General features: G+C 42.3%; 1 protein-coding gene across 2 annotated transcripts in view; it reads right to left on the bottom strand.

Annotated features, from left to right (window-relative positions):
- Positions 1–2,814: 2,814 nt before the first annotated feature.
- The window catches only part of LOC144592713 (coagulation factor XI-like), a 37,793-nt gene continuing 26,007 nt past the window's right edge, over positions 2,815–14,600 (bottom strand). The window contains exons 15-20 of one of the 2 annotated variants that reach the window (XM_078397609.1): positions 12,877–13,084; positions 9,173–9,348; positions 6,948–7,040; positions 4,250–4,389; positions 3,100–3,256; positions 2,815–3,000 (exon numbers count right to left, since the gene is read on the bottom strand). In XM_078397609.1, the coding sequence (XP_078253735.1) occupies positions 2,972–3,000; positions 3,100–3,256; positions 4,250–4,389; positions 6,948–7,040; positions 9,173–9,348; positions 12,877–13,084 (803 nt within the window). In that variant the 3' untranslated portion in view covers positions 2,815–2,971. The remainder of the gene's footprint in view (positions 3,001–3,099; positions 3,257–4,249; positions 4,390–6,947; positions 7,041–9,172; positions 9,349–12,876; positions 13,085–14,600) is intronic. The other variant, XM_078397618.1, reaches the window with a different exon arrangement.

Raw genomic sequence — 14,600 nt, 5'->3', positions numbered from 1 at the left:
CTTTCCTGAGGCAATATGAAGTAATAGAGGTGGTTTAGTTTAGTTTAGTTTAGTTTAGTTTAGAGATAACGCGTGGGAACAGGCCTTTCGGCCCACCGAGTCCACGCCGACCAGCTTTCTCTGTACACTAACACTATCCTACACACAAGGGACAATTTACATTTTTTACTGAAGCCAATTAACCTACGTGTGTCGTTAGAATTTAGGAGGAAACTGGAGTACCTGAGGAAAACCCATGTGGTCATGGCAAGAATGTACCAACTGTACAGACAGCACCCGTAGTCAAGATCGAACCCGGGTCTCTATCGCTGTAAGGCTGCAACTCTACCCGCTGCGCCACTGTGCCGCCCTAGTTGATGAGAGGAGGCTGGTGTGTGTGATGGATGGGCCTGTGTCACAACACTATGCAATTTCTTGCAGTCTTGAGCACAGCAATTACCATACAGCATGGAAACAGGCCCTTTGGCCCAACTTGCCTATGCCGACCAAGATGCCCCATCTTCACTAATCCCACCTGTCCACGTTTGGCCCTGATCCCTCTAAACCTTTCCTATCCATGTAACTGTCCAAATACCTTTTAATTTGCACAAATTGAATTTTCCTTCATTGTGAGTCAGTACTAGGTTGTGCTAAATGATAAATGTATAATCAGTACGCTGTTTACATGTCAAGGATCTTATTCCTCCTGTGACAGAATTTTGGAAAAGAACAAAAGGGAGTTTCAAAAACCTATCAGGTCCAAGGTCTGCAAGAATGGGGAGCATGGAAAGTGATAATTAAATGGATTAGTAAGTCATATTTTTGGAACATTATCAAGGCGTTGAATCATTTGTTGTGCAAAAAATGTTAAAATACCCACATAGCCATCATTTCTGTGAATAGATTTGAGGGATGGGACACCTCCTATACTCAGTGCAGCAATTTATTTGTCAACTGCAGGTAATAAATCTCACTCATTCTGAATGTAATGAATCGCAGTGAGCCAGATGTCAAATAGTGACGAGAAGTACAGGAAGGAAATAGGGAGCTTAGTGGCAGGGTGTCATGGTTCTTTCTTTATACCCATGTCTGTGTAGTCAGACAAAGCTGCAATGTCAACTTTAAATTCACTGATGGTATCACCGTCATTGGACAAGTAATGGGTAACAACAAGTCAGAGTACAGGAGGGACATCAATAATCTGGTTGAGTGGTGCCAGAACATCAATCTTGGTCTCAGCATTAGCAAGACCAGGGAGATGATTATTAATGTCCTGTTAGGGGTAGGGCAAGGCTGGAAAGTATAGAGAACCCTTAGTTGACCAGAGATGGTGAAGCTCTGGTCAGAAAAATGAAGGAGGGTTATGTCAGATTTAGGCAGTCAGGGTCATGCAAATCCCATTGCTGGGATAGGAAGTGGAGGAGCACACTTAAGAAAGCAATCAGAAGGGCAAAAAAATGGACATGGGAATGGCAAAAGGAATTCATCTGTGACAAGTGTGAGGTGTTGCATTTTGGTGAGTCAAACAAGATTCTGCATATTGTTGTATACAGTGATTGCCAAAAGCCAGTTCCCATGCTACACATTGGTTCTGTTCCTGAGAAATGTCCATGTTAATTTCTCTGCAAGTCAGAAATGTCTATTTTCTATAGCTACCCATATTTTGTAGCTCAACATACACAGTAAATGAAAGAGCATTGGGAAATGCTGCAGAACAGAGAGATCTGGGAGTAAGGTGCATGAACGATTGCACCTCCACAGACTCCTCGGTCAAGTTTCCCAAGTTTGCGGAATACACAACCCTGATTGGACTGATCCAGGATGGGGAGGAATCTGCCTAGAGACAGGAAGTGACACAGCTGGCGTCCTAGTGCCATCTCAACAACCTGGAGCTCAATGCTCTTAAGACAGTAGAACTGATTGTAGACTTTAGGAGAACTCCCTCTCCCCTCCCCGCAAGCACCATCAACAACACCACGGTTACATCTGTGGAGTCATTTAAATTCCTTGAAACCATCATCTCCAAGGACTTTAAATGGGGGGCCACCATCGACTCCACAGTCAAAAAGGCCCAACAGAGGATGTACTTCCTGCGGCAGCTGAGGAAACAATCTGCCACAGGCAATGATGGTCCAATTCTATACTGCCATCATTGAGTCCGTCCTCACCTTCTCCATCATGGTCTGGTTTGGCTCAGCCACCAAGCACGACATCCGGAGCCTGCAACGAATTGTTTGATCAGCTGAGAAGGTTGTTGGCAGCAACCTTCCCCCCCTTGACGAACTGTACACTGCAAGGGCCAGGAAGTGAGCAGATAAGATCATCTCTGACCTCTCTCACCCTGGCCACAAACTATTTGAAGCACTTCGCTCTGAAAGGCGACTCCGGGCTGTCAAAGCAGCCACAGCCAGACATAAAAACAGCTTTTTTTGCAAGCAGTAGCTCGACTCAATAAGCAAAAGTCTGTAGTCTCTTTTTGCTCTGGTTTATTTCACTCACATGTTTAAACCGTAATGTTGTATCCTTAATGTTTTCATTGTTTTATGCTTTATTCTTAATTGTTTATTGTATGTTCGTGTTGTTAATTGCAAGCGGAGCACCAAGGCACATTGTTTGTATGTGTACATATTTGTCCAATAAGGAGGGGGGGAGGGGGGGGGGAGGGGAGGGGGGAGTGGGGGAGGAGAGGGTGCTGCACCAATGCAGGAGAGGTTTGGGCCCAACGGGTCCACTTGGTCTAGTAATGTGCTAAAAATTTAATTGCAGAAGATAAAGAATAACTTTTCATCTTTTCAAACTGTAAGTCATCCAGGAAGAAAGTACCACATGACTGAATTAGCAATCACACATTTGTTTTTAATTCCATCACCATTGCAGAAAATTGAAAAATAAACTTTATTGATGCTTTCTGGCATTTTGGAAATAATAATGCAGATCATTATTATATTTTGGAGATTTTCTTCCTCGTAGCCAACAGACAGGAAGCAATGTTTTACGATAAGCCACTCCTCCTATGAAATTCTAAAGAAAGACATTTAAAGTAGACAATTACTTCTCTCAAAAATGAAGAATATCAAAACAAATTTAAAAGGCAACAGTGAGTGCAAAGCTGAATCTTACCTTCTGAAATTATTTTGTTCACCCAAGTGTTAAATGTTGATAAACGAGTATATATCCCAGGTTTTCTTTCCTGAAAACATCCATGGCCCCAGCTTGTAATTCCAACCAAGTACCATTTACCTTCATGTTTGCATGCTAAAGGACCTCCTGAATCTCCCTGGATAAAATATTTGAAATTATCGCTTACATTTTATATATTGATTATTATCCTGATTTATTACCTGTCAAAACCTCAAAATAAATATCTCAAGTCACATAAGAGTGTAATAGAATTTGTTGGTAGGTCTGATCAAGAAATCTATAATCTTTTAAAATTAGGTGCTGGAAGTTTGGCCTCAAGCGTACAAAAGTCACATCTCGGTGAAGGGGAAATTGTCTGTATGCAGCAATCCATAAATAGTACTAAAGCCCACAAAGGAACATAAATAGGAATGAGTGTAGGTCAGTGAGTCCCCCAAGCTTGCTGGCCCATTCAATAAAAGAAGGCAGCACAAGGTCTAGAAATTCTCCCAACTGGACAATGCTATCAGACCTATTCTCTTTCCTATCTCCCCTCTCGCCCTGCAACCTATCCTCTTTCACAATTTTCTTCTTGAATTCTTTAGCCATGCCTGCATTATGCGGTAATTGCAGTGAATCTCTTTTAGTTTTGTTTAGTTTAGAGATACAGTGCGGAAACAGGCCCTTCAGCCCACGGAATTCACACCGACCAGCGATCCCCGCACACAAGCACTATCCTACACAATGGGGACTAATTACAATTTTTTCCCAAGCCAATTAACCTACAAGCCTGTGCGTCTTTGGAATGTTGGAGGAAACTGGAGCACCTGGCGAAAACCCATGCAGAGAACGTCCAAACTCTGTACAGACAGCAGCCGCAGTCAGGATCGAACCCGGGTCTCTGGCACTGTAAGGCAGCAACTCTACTGCTGCGCCACCGCGCCTCTTATATACAGGGGTTAAGCCTTCCTCTGTGCTGTTTGCCCTCCTATGCTACAAGGCCAGCAGATTGCTACACATTTGTATAGGGTCATACAGCCATGATTTGTTTTGTAACGTATCTGCGATATTATGATGGAAAAACAGTGGAATACCTGAGGGTACGCAGACCACCGTAAATAATAATTGAAAGTACATAATTTCATATTACCCGACATGATTCCATTTTGCCATCTTCATCGCCAGCACACATCATATTTTCTGTTGGAATATTGTCTGAATAATATGATTGACATGTCTTTTTATCTATTACAGGAACATTCGCTTTCAGAAGAATTTGAGATATTTTATCTAAAATGTTCAAAAAAAGAATATTAAAGTGTACAAAAGCAAATGAATATTCATTTTAATGACTAAAAAGAAAATACTGTAATATATAATGGCTTACACCAACATCAGATGCCCTAACAGGTGTAACACACAGTAATTCTCAGTACAATTTGCCAATGGATCTGAAATGATCAATGGTGCTGATTTCACTCAGGGTTAATTTAATTAATGCATAATTTACACATGAGAAACAGGCACTATTCCCTCCATTTTATATGCAATCATTTCTTACATTTGAAAATGTACCACAACCCATCTTTTTGTCATTTGCCAATTTATCCACTAGTTATTTCAAAGCTTAGTACTTAACATCGCCCGGTGCGGCTCGGCCGCGGGGCTTTACATCGCTGGTGCGGCTCGGCCGCGGGACTTAACATCGCCTGGTGCGGCTCGGCCGCGGGGCTTTACATCGCCTGGTGCGGCTCGGCCGCGGGACTTTTCATTGCTGGTGCGGCTCGGCTGCTGGACTTAACATCGCCTGGTGCGGCTCGGCCGCGGGGCTTTACATCGCTGGTGCGGCTCGGCCGCGGGACTTTTCATCGCTGATGCGGCTCGGCCACTGGACTTAACATCGCTCGGTGCGGCTCGGCCGTGGGACTTAGCTGCGCAAGACTCGGTCGCGGGGCCTTCCATCGCCCGGCTCGGCCGCGAGATGTTTCAGTGCCCGGTGCGACTCGGCCGCGGGGACTTCCACCCCCTTGCGGGGACTGTACGGGTCGGTCGGGGATGAGCTGTCTGTCCGTGGGCGTGGGGAAGGGAGTGGAAGTTTTGTTGCCTCCATCACAGTGAGGGGGTGTTTGGAGTCACTGTGATGGACGTTTGTGTTGGGGTTATGTGTCTTGTGTTCTTTTGTGTGTGACTGCTATGTAGTTTCGTTCGGTACCTTGGTACCGAATGACAAATAAAGCTCTGTTGATCTGTTGTTGAACTGTTGATATTCTTGAATGTTGATCTTTTCTGGCCCAGGCCACAATGATTCTTCATTGTGTGCTTTTAATCTCACGATGAATCAAACAAAACGTCAGTTGTTATTTTACAATTGTTTTGTTATTTGTCCATTTTCATTTCCAAGTACTAGTTAAATTGGTGGCAATTTTGTGTTCAACTAGTGATGAACACAGAAAACTGCATGGGAAGCATTATCAAGAGTGATTTCATGGATAATTAAATAATCCATTACATTTGCCCTCTTTTTAATCTCTCCTTCTGATTGTTCCCACCTTAATTATTCATGCTTCTTATTCCTCAGTTTTGTCTGAGTGACACAATATTGACTCGAATTTTGTTGGGGCTTTCACAACAGATTTATTTTTTGCCTTTTTCAGCTCCTCCGAAAATATTTCTCTCCCATTCTAGTAATTTTCACAAACTATTTACTTTTCAGAAAATAGAACATAAAACAGTATTGCACAGGAACAGGCCCTTAGCCCACGATGTCCTTTCTTGCTGAACATGATGTCAAGTTGAACTAGTCACCTCTACAGGAACATGATCCATATCACTCAATTCCCTCCCTATCCATGTGCCCATCTAAAACCCTCTGAAATGCCACTATCATATCTGTCTCCACCCTTGGCATTCTGTTCAAAGACAATTTATTAAATCTGCATTTCCAGTTTATTGCAAATCCAGTCTTTTTCCACCTATACTAACTTTCACACTTTACCCTCTCCGCAAATTAATAGTTGCCATTTTAGTTCAAGTATAGGCCACCCCTTCCAGAACTCTTACCTTACTGTCTTTCAAGAATGTGAACTCTCCCTCCTCCCTGAGCCGTCTAGTTATACACTAACTTTCCTCACTGAAAGCCACCAGGAAATTATCAATCTGGTCCTTAAACTTCCCTAGCCAAGATCCAAACTTTATTTCTATTTACTTCATAGATTCCAAATGGACGATAGAGTTTGCTTACACTGGCCCTTTACTACTGGTTCCCAGTCATTCTGTGATGCCCTTCATCTTGAGAAGGGAGAGCAGACTATCCGTGACTCTTAGTCACAACGGAAGTTGCCTGACTGCAAAATACCACACTGGTGCATGTATTCACAAAATGCTGGAGTAAGTCAGCAGGTCAGGCAGCACCTAGGAGGGAGGGAATGGGTGACATTTTGGGTCGAGACCCTTCTTCAGACTGATGTCAGGGGGGCGGGACAAAGAAAGGATATAGGTGGAGATAGGAAGACAGTGGGAGAACTGTCTTCTTTGTTCTTTCTTTGTCCCGCCCCCCCCTGACATCAGTCTGAAGAAGGATCTCGACCCGAAACGTCACCCATTCCCTCTCTCCTGGATGCTGCCTGACCTGCTGAGTTACTCCAGCATTTTGTGAATACCTTCAATTTGTACCAGCATCTGCAGTTATTTTCCTACACTGGTGCATGTGGTCCACTTGCATCTCATCCACATGAAAGTCCGTTTTGCCTATGCCAAGGTGTTAAACAGATCCTGCAAACTGTGCATCTGTGCACCAATCGTACCCATGTTTGCAGCATTTCATCAATTATATTACCACTGTGACTCACCCGTTTCTGTTCTTCCCCAACCTGTTATCCAACACTGGTCTCTCAACGGTACTTGCTCTTCTGAAGTCGAAAGACATATAGGCATTTGATAATCTGTGTAAACATAATAAGATTATGAAATAACACAATCACGATTTTAGAATGAGCCACAACGGCTAACTCATGATCTGAGCAGCAAATAAAATAATTGTTTCTCAAAGCATTTCTGGGGCTAAAAATTAATTCATGCAACTTAAAAGAAAATGATGCTGTGCCCTTGAAAAAATAGTTTAACTCAAAGGAGGATAAATCTTTTGCACATTTCTGGGTGCCTCAACAACACTAGAAAACGTTCATTCCCCTTAACTTAGATTCCAAAATAAAAATCGACCAAATAAGGTCCTCCATGATGTAAAATGTAAAATCAACTTGCAACAAGTGACACTTCTTAGTTACTCGAAGAACAGGCAAGTTTTTTAACCCTCGAAAATATGCAATTTAAAGAGCTAATAAACAAACTTCATTGTTTGTCTTCAACCTTAGGTGTGCTCTGGGCAGACTTTAAACTATAGATTATAGACTTTAGAATTTAGAGATACAGCATGGAAATAAGCCCTTCGGCCCACCAAGTCTGTGCTGACCAGCGATCCAAGCACTATCTACACTTGCACTCGCATAGATAGCACTATCCTATACACTCGGGGACATTTTACAATTTTACCAAATCCAATTAACCTACAAACCTATACGTCTTTGGAGTGCGGGAGGAAACCGGAGCACCCGAAGAAAACCCACGAGGTACACTGCGTACACAGACAGCACCCTTAGTCAGGATGAAACCCGGGTCTCTGGTGCTGTAAGGCAGCAACTCTACAGCTGCACCACTGTGCCGCCCCAAAAAGTACTTTGATCAAGGTGTGTCCCTTTAACAGCTGCCTTAAATTATTGCATCCATTGCGCTTCAGGCTGAGAACTTGCAACATATCAGTAAGAAATGCAGCACTGAAACTGATAATGTTATAGTGTTAAACAGAGAACATAGAACATAGAATAATACAGCACAGGTACAGGCCCTTCAGCCCACATTACCTACGCTGAGCGTGATTCAAAGTTAAACTAATCTCCCCTGTCTCCACAAGATCCATATCCCTCCATTCCTTGCATATCCATATACCTATAAAAGGCCTTTAAACACCACTCTCTTATCTGTTTCAATCACCATCCTTGGCAGCACTTTCCAGGCACCCACCAATCTCTGTAAAACCTTCCCCACACATATCCTTTAAATCTTATATATATAGTATAAGAAAATAACTGCAGATGCTGGTACAAATCGATTTATTCACAAAATGCTGGAGTAACTCAGCAGGTCAGGCAGCATCTCTCCTTTAAATCTTGCTCCTCTTATTTTAAAGTTATGCCTTCTAGACTTTTGACATTTCCACCCACGGAAAAAGGTTCTGACTGCCTACTCTATAACAGGAATCAAATGTTATTCTGGAAACCCACAATTGAAGATTTGTATTTTAATTTTCACAAGCAACATAATGGTGACCTGCTTCTTTGAGGCTTTACCTAAAACATGTTTTTGAGCAAACCTTTGTCCATCCAAGACATTTTTCCCCCTGACTTTGAATACACAGCCAACAAGTGAAGTACCAAAAAAGCTCACACAAAATATAGGTGTTAGCTGTTGTAAACATTTGCAGAATTGCAATTGTTATGTTACTGCTTATTTTCACTTATAGAATTAAAATTGATACAACTGAACATGACTTAACATCTATATATACTAAAACTCTCGTTTGTTATCTTGTTTGTGACTGAACTTCAGCCAAAACGGTACATGATAGCGCCACAATTTTAGGCCCACCTCACTCACCATTGTCACTTTAGTGATAATGCAAGTAGTTTTATTGAAATCGGTCTTATATTTTTAAAGTTATTCACATTTTAAAGTTTAAAAGGAGGGGAGGGGAGGAGGGAGGAGGGAGGATGCTGGGAGTGGAGGAGAAGGGAGAGGGGAGGGGGGGTTGAGGAGAGAGGGGGGGGGAGGACAGGGTGGTGCACCAATGCAGGAGAGATTTGGGCCCAACTTTGTCTAGTTGTTGATAAAACTAAGTCGTATGTATGATGTAGATCTGTTAGAATTAAACATTTAAATTTGTGTTCTTGTTTGAACTATTACAGGGATCAATGTGAAATCACTTTCAATATTGCGTATTAATGTTCAACCTCACCCTTACCAGTAAAGACTATATCTTGCTTGAGTTTGAGGAGAGCAATGTTGTAATCTTTAGTCACGGAACTGTATTCGTCATGCATGACTATCCTCTCAATTTGGTGGAAAGCGATTTCATTGGAAACATCAGATAATTTTGTTATACCAGCATATATTCTCCATCTAGAAAGATCCATATTCCTGTTCAAATACAATTAACAATAAATTAAAATATTATATTCAAATCTGCCATTTGAACACCTGCCATGCTAATTTAAAGTACCAATTCCAAGCTGAAGAGCAAAACAAATCATAAAGTTTCGTTAAGATAGCAACAGTAATGGGATTAAAGGGCCTGTCTCACTTAAGCGATTTTATAGGCGACTGCCGGCGACTGTCAAAGTCGTAGCAGAAGCCAAAATTTTCTTTTACCCGACGACAATGACCACGACAATGCCGAGTCAGGTCGAGATTACACCGTCTTCGGAAACATCGCGAAAATTCCCACGCTGTCAATGCTTCTCCGGCGTCCTAATTTTCGCTGAAATCACTGACAAGTCGGTAAGTACCTGAGAGTTTTGAAATATAACATCTTGCCCGGGTTACTTGAAAGCCAAGCTTCACGGTAACAAGGCATAAACTGGATTTACTTCCAGTTTATTAATAGCAGTATCAAGAAATTTAATTTTAAAAGTGGTTAATGGATTTTTGTGAAAAGTGTGTGGGCATTCTTTGAAAATGTACGGGAGATGCATATCTGGTTTCTGGGTTGCATATCTTGGTTGGGAGCCTACTTTAAATGTAATGGCTGATGGCCATAAACATCGCGAAAATTCCCGCGCTTACCTGACCGTCAAACTGTCGCTTCCAATCTACCTGTCAAATGTCCTGACGGTAAATAAATTGGTTAAACACAAGTATTTTATGGTATCTTGAAATGACTTTACTTATTTTAATATTATGTGCTTCTAAATGCATCTAAGACAAGCTAGCAAACCTGGGGACAGCATGCGATAGCGCCCGCAATAAGCAACGATACCTGGCGACAAGCCAGCTGTCGCCGAGAAATTTCACTCCGGTTGATTTCTCAGTGACGCGCTGAGATCCAATACGATTCTTGGAAGACTCCTCACGATCATGCCCGCGACACCCCGGCGAACTGTTGGTGACAGCCTAGTCGCCGGCAGTCGCCTTAAAATCGCCTAAAGTGGGACAGGCCCTTAAGGATCATTTGCAATGTTATATATTAACACACCAATGGCTTTGAGGCTTGACACATTGCTTTTCTTGGGGCACTGGTATTATGGATGTCCATTTAAAGCAGGTGGGAACCTCAGAACCATAACAGTGAGAGGTTGAAGATGTCCGCAAAAACTTCAGTCATTGAGTCTGCGCATGTTTTGAGAACATGGCCAGGTTTACCATTAGGACCGGATACTTTCCAAGGGTTTATCTACAAGAAGGATCTTCTGACATCAGCCTTGGAGACTGAGATAGCAGGGTCACAGGGGCGGTGGAGCATGTGAAGTTGCATTGTTGTTCTCCCTTTTAAAGAGAGCAGAGAAAGCATTGAGATCATCCTGGAGTGATGCACCCAAATCACTTGACCTTGTATGGAGTGACAGCCCTACCACAGTTGACTATTGTCTGTCTGAGACTCCAGTACTGTCTGAAAGTGTCTCTTTCTGTTCTGGGTAGCCTTCTGGAGGTTGTAGCTGGACTTATTGTATGACACGGTTGATTTAAGGGCACAGATCTACTCCTCAGTAGATTGTGGATTTCCTGCCTCATCCAATGCATCTGGTTAGGGGACACTCTGATGGATTAAATAAGAACACACTCCTCTGTACATTTCCTTATAAAGTCTGTAATAACACAATTAATCATTCAGGTTCATTGCTGGGTCCTTGAAGAATGTCCAATCTATCTAGTCCAAGCAGCTGTGAAGTCACTCCTCTGCCTCCCACTCTGTTCAAGCCTCTTTACCAGACCTACCATTACACAGTAAGAAGGAGCACTGTCGGGTGGTCTAATTTTCCAAAGCGCGGGTGAGTAACAGAGCAATAAACTTCCTTGATGATGGAGAAGTGAACCAGATCTGCTTCAATTTGCTCAATGCCACAACAGGTCAATAGTGGAAAAAGATACAAAGTGCTGGAATAGATCAGCGGGTCAGGCAACATCTCTAGAGAACATGGATGTGACATTTCATCAGTCGGAATAAGGGTCCTGACATGAAATATTACCTATCCATGTTCTCCAGTGATGCTGCCTAACCCATTTGCACTTTGGGTCATTTTGTAAACCAGTATCTGCCGTTCCTCATTTTCCAGATCAATAGCAGGTGCTATCTGTGTAAAAATGTGTAGGAAGGAACTGCAGTTGTTGGTTGATACTGAAGATGGACACAAAGTGCTGGAGTAACTCAGCAAGTCAGACAGCATCTCTGGAAGATATGGATAGGTGATATTTTGAGTTAGGACCCTTGAATTGGGGGACATGTCTTTGATTCAAGTCTCCAACCCACCCTGCATGGTCAGTCCTGCCCATTAAACACCTTCACAATGGAGTGCCGTCAACAATGTGGCCACTGAGAATAAATTGTATGAGTATTTCAGCAGCTAAATGCTGGAGGAGCATTATCAGTTGTAACTCTGTAAACCTTGGAAACTGTTTTGTGCAGCCTGTCTGCTGTGAATTCTGAAGATGCCTGCTTTGAATTAAGTAGAATGTCTATAAATAATGAGAAAAAGCAATAAGTAATGCAATGTACTCCTGATTGTACTGCAACTGATCGATGATCGTTATAAATCGCCATCAATGTCTGTGGAAAAAGTGTTACATGAATAGGGATGTCAGGTGAGCTAATCTGAACGATGCACGGAAATCCCAAGGCCAATTTTCTTATGGCACCATTTCACACGGAAACGATCAACCTGTTTGGTTGAAGCAAGATTTACTATGCAATCCAACTTCTAAGTAAATTTGTGCCTTTATCATTGCAACCAGTAAATGGATCCTAAAGTATTTTTTTTACTTCTGGGGACTCCTACTGCTTGATCAGAGTATATTCAAGGCTGAGAAATCCACAAACACTGAAGGAATTAGAAGAAATGGGCAGTGGGCAGGAAAGTGAGGCACAGGATCAGCCGTGACTTTATGTAATGATTAAGCAGGCTCGAGGTGTCATAGAGTCATAAAACATGGAAACAGGCCCTATTCCACGACAACCCAGATGCCCCATCTACGCTAGTCTCATTTTCCTGTGTTTGGCAAATATCCCTTTAAACCTTTCATATCCATGTACCTGTCCTACTGTCTTTATAATGCTATTAGAGTACCTGCATCAACTATTGCGTTATGCAGCCTCTGTTTACTGTTTCCCTATAGAAAGAGGCATAAGAAAGTTTTCAACAAAGTAAGTCAGGGGAAATGCAAAAAGGGGATTTGAAAGACACAAGTAGTAAATATGTAAATATGCAAACAAAATTAGATCAATTTAAATGTCATATTATAATTCTCCAGAAATATTCATAACCAAACAACTGGTCTAGGTTAAAAAATATTAGCATAATTTTGTCCCTATCTCATTAAATCTTTAATCTGCAGCAACAAAATGAAGGATGTTCATGAGAATAAGAACATTTTTGTTCCATTTTGAGAAATAGAGTGCCATAGGCATTAAGGCATATAGCTTGAGATGTTTTATTTTTATATCAAAGGTTATACCTTTCAAAGCAGTGAGCAGCTGTGATAATCCAAAGACTAGATATAATGGATCCACCGCAGACATGTTTAAATTCACCCATTTGGCCAAGCTGGATCGAGACTTGCCATGGCCATTCACCAGGAAGAGAATCAGTTCCACCATAAACTCTGGGTTTTAGTTGATTGACTCTGGGTTTTAGTTGATTGACTTGATTGACTTGCCCACAGGCTGCAATTAATCCATTTAACAAGTTAAATGTTAGTGCATGAAAACATTGGCAATGCTATTCAATAGACAATAGACAATAGACACTAGGTGCAGGAGGAGGCCATTCGGCCCTTCGAGCCAGCACCGCCATTCAATGTGATCATGGCTGATCTTTCTCAATCAGTACCCCGTTCCTACCTTCTCCCCATACCCCCTGACTCCGCTATCCTTAAGAGCTCTATCCAGCTCTCTCTTGAATGCATTCAGAGAATTGGCCTCCACTGCCTTCTGAGGCAGAGAATTCCACAGATTCACAACTCTCTGACTGAAAACGTTTTTCCTCATCTCAGTTCTAAATGGCCTACCCCTTATTCTTAAACTGTGGCCCCTTGTTTCTGGATTCCCCCAACATTGGGAAAATGTTTCCTGCCTCTAACGTGTCCAACCCCTTAATAATGTAACCTGCATAACAGACTGCCACAGAATGAAAACAATTCCTGTGGAAAGTAGGAGAAGAAAAGACACAAAGTAACTAGAGTAACTCAGAGGGTCAGGAAGCATCTATGGAGAATATGGATAGGTAAAGTTTTGGATCAAGACCCTTCAGACTGACCCCAAAACATCGCCTATCCAAGTTCCCCATAAATGCTGTCTGACACACTGACTTACTCCAGCACGTTGTGTCTTTTTTTGTAAACAAGCATCTGCAGTTCCTTGTGTCTACCTGTGGTAGGAGGCTGGACATTAAGCCATGGTCCTGCAGATTGTAAGGTGATTGATATCAATAGACAATAGACAATAGGTGCAGGAGTAGGCCATTCGGCCCTTCGAGACAGCACCACCATTCAATGTGATCATGGCTGATCATTCACAATCAGTACCCCGTTTCTGCTTCTCCCCATTCTCCGCTATCATTAAGAGCTCTATCTAGCTCTCTCTTGAAAGCATCCAGAGAATTGGCCTCCACTGCCTTCTGAGGCAGAGAATTCCACAGATTTACACTCTCTGACTGAAAAAGTTTTCCTCATCTCCGTTCTAAATGGCCTACCCCTTATTCTTAAACTGTAGCCCCTGGTTCTGGACTCCCCTAACATTGGGAACATGTTTCCTACCTCTAACGGGTCCAATCCCTTAATAATCTTATATGTTTCAATAAGATCCCCTCTCATCCTTTTAAATTCCAGTGTATACAAGCCTAGTCGCTCCAATCTTTCAACATACGATAGTCCCGCCATTCCGGGAATTAACGTAGTGAACCTACGCTGCATGCCCTCAATAGCAAGAGGTCCTTCCTCAAATTTGGAGACCAAAACTGCACACAGTACTCCAGGTGAAGTCTCACTAGGGCCCTATACAACTGCTGAAAGACATCTTTGCTCCTATACTCAACTCCTCTTGTCATAAAGGCCAACATGCCATTAGCTTTCTTCATTGCCTGTTGTACCTGCATGCTAACTTTAAGTGACTGATGAACAAGGACACTCAGATCTCTTTGTACACCCCCATTTCCTAACTTGACACCATTCAGATAATAATC

This window comes from Rhinoraja longicauda, chromosome 1, assembly GCF_053455715.1.
Source record: "Rhinoraja longicauda isolate Sanriku21f chromosome 1, sRhiLon1.1, whole genome shotgun sequence".
In the NCBI taxonomy this organism is placed as follows: Eukaryota; Metazoa; Chordata; class Chondrichthyes; order Rajiformes; family Arhynchobatidae; genus Rhinoraja; species Rhinoraja longicauda.
Note: the sequence above shows the minus strand (reverse complement) of the source record. Positions and strands in the feature narration are given on the sequence as shown.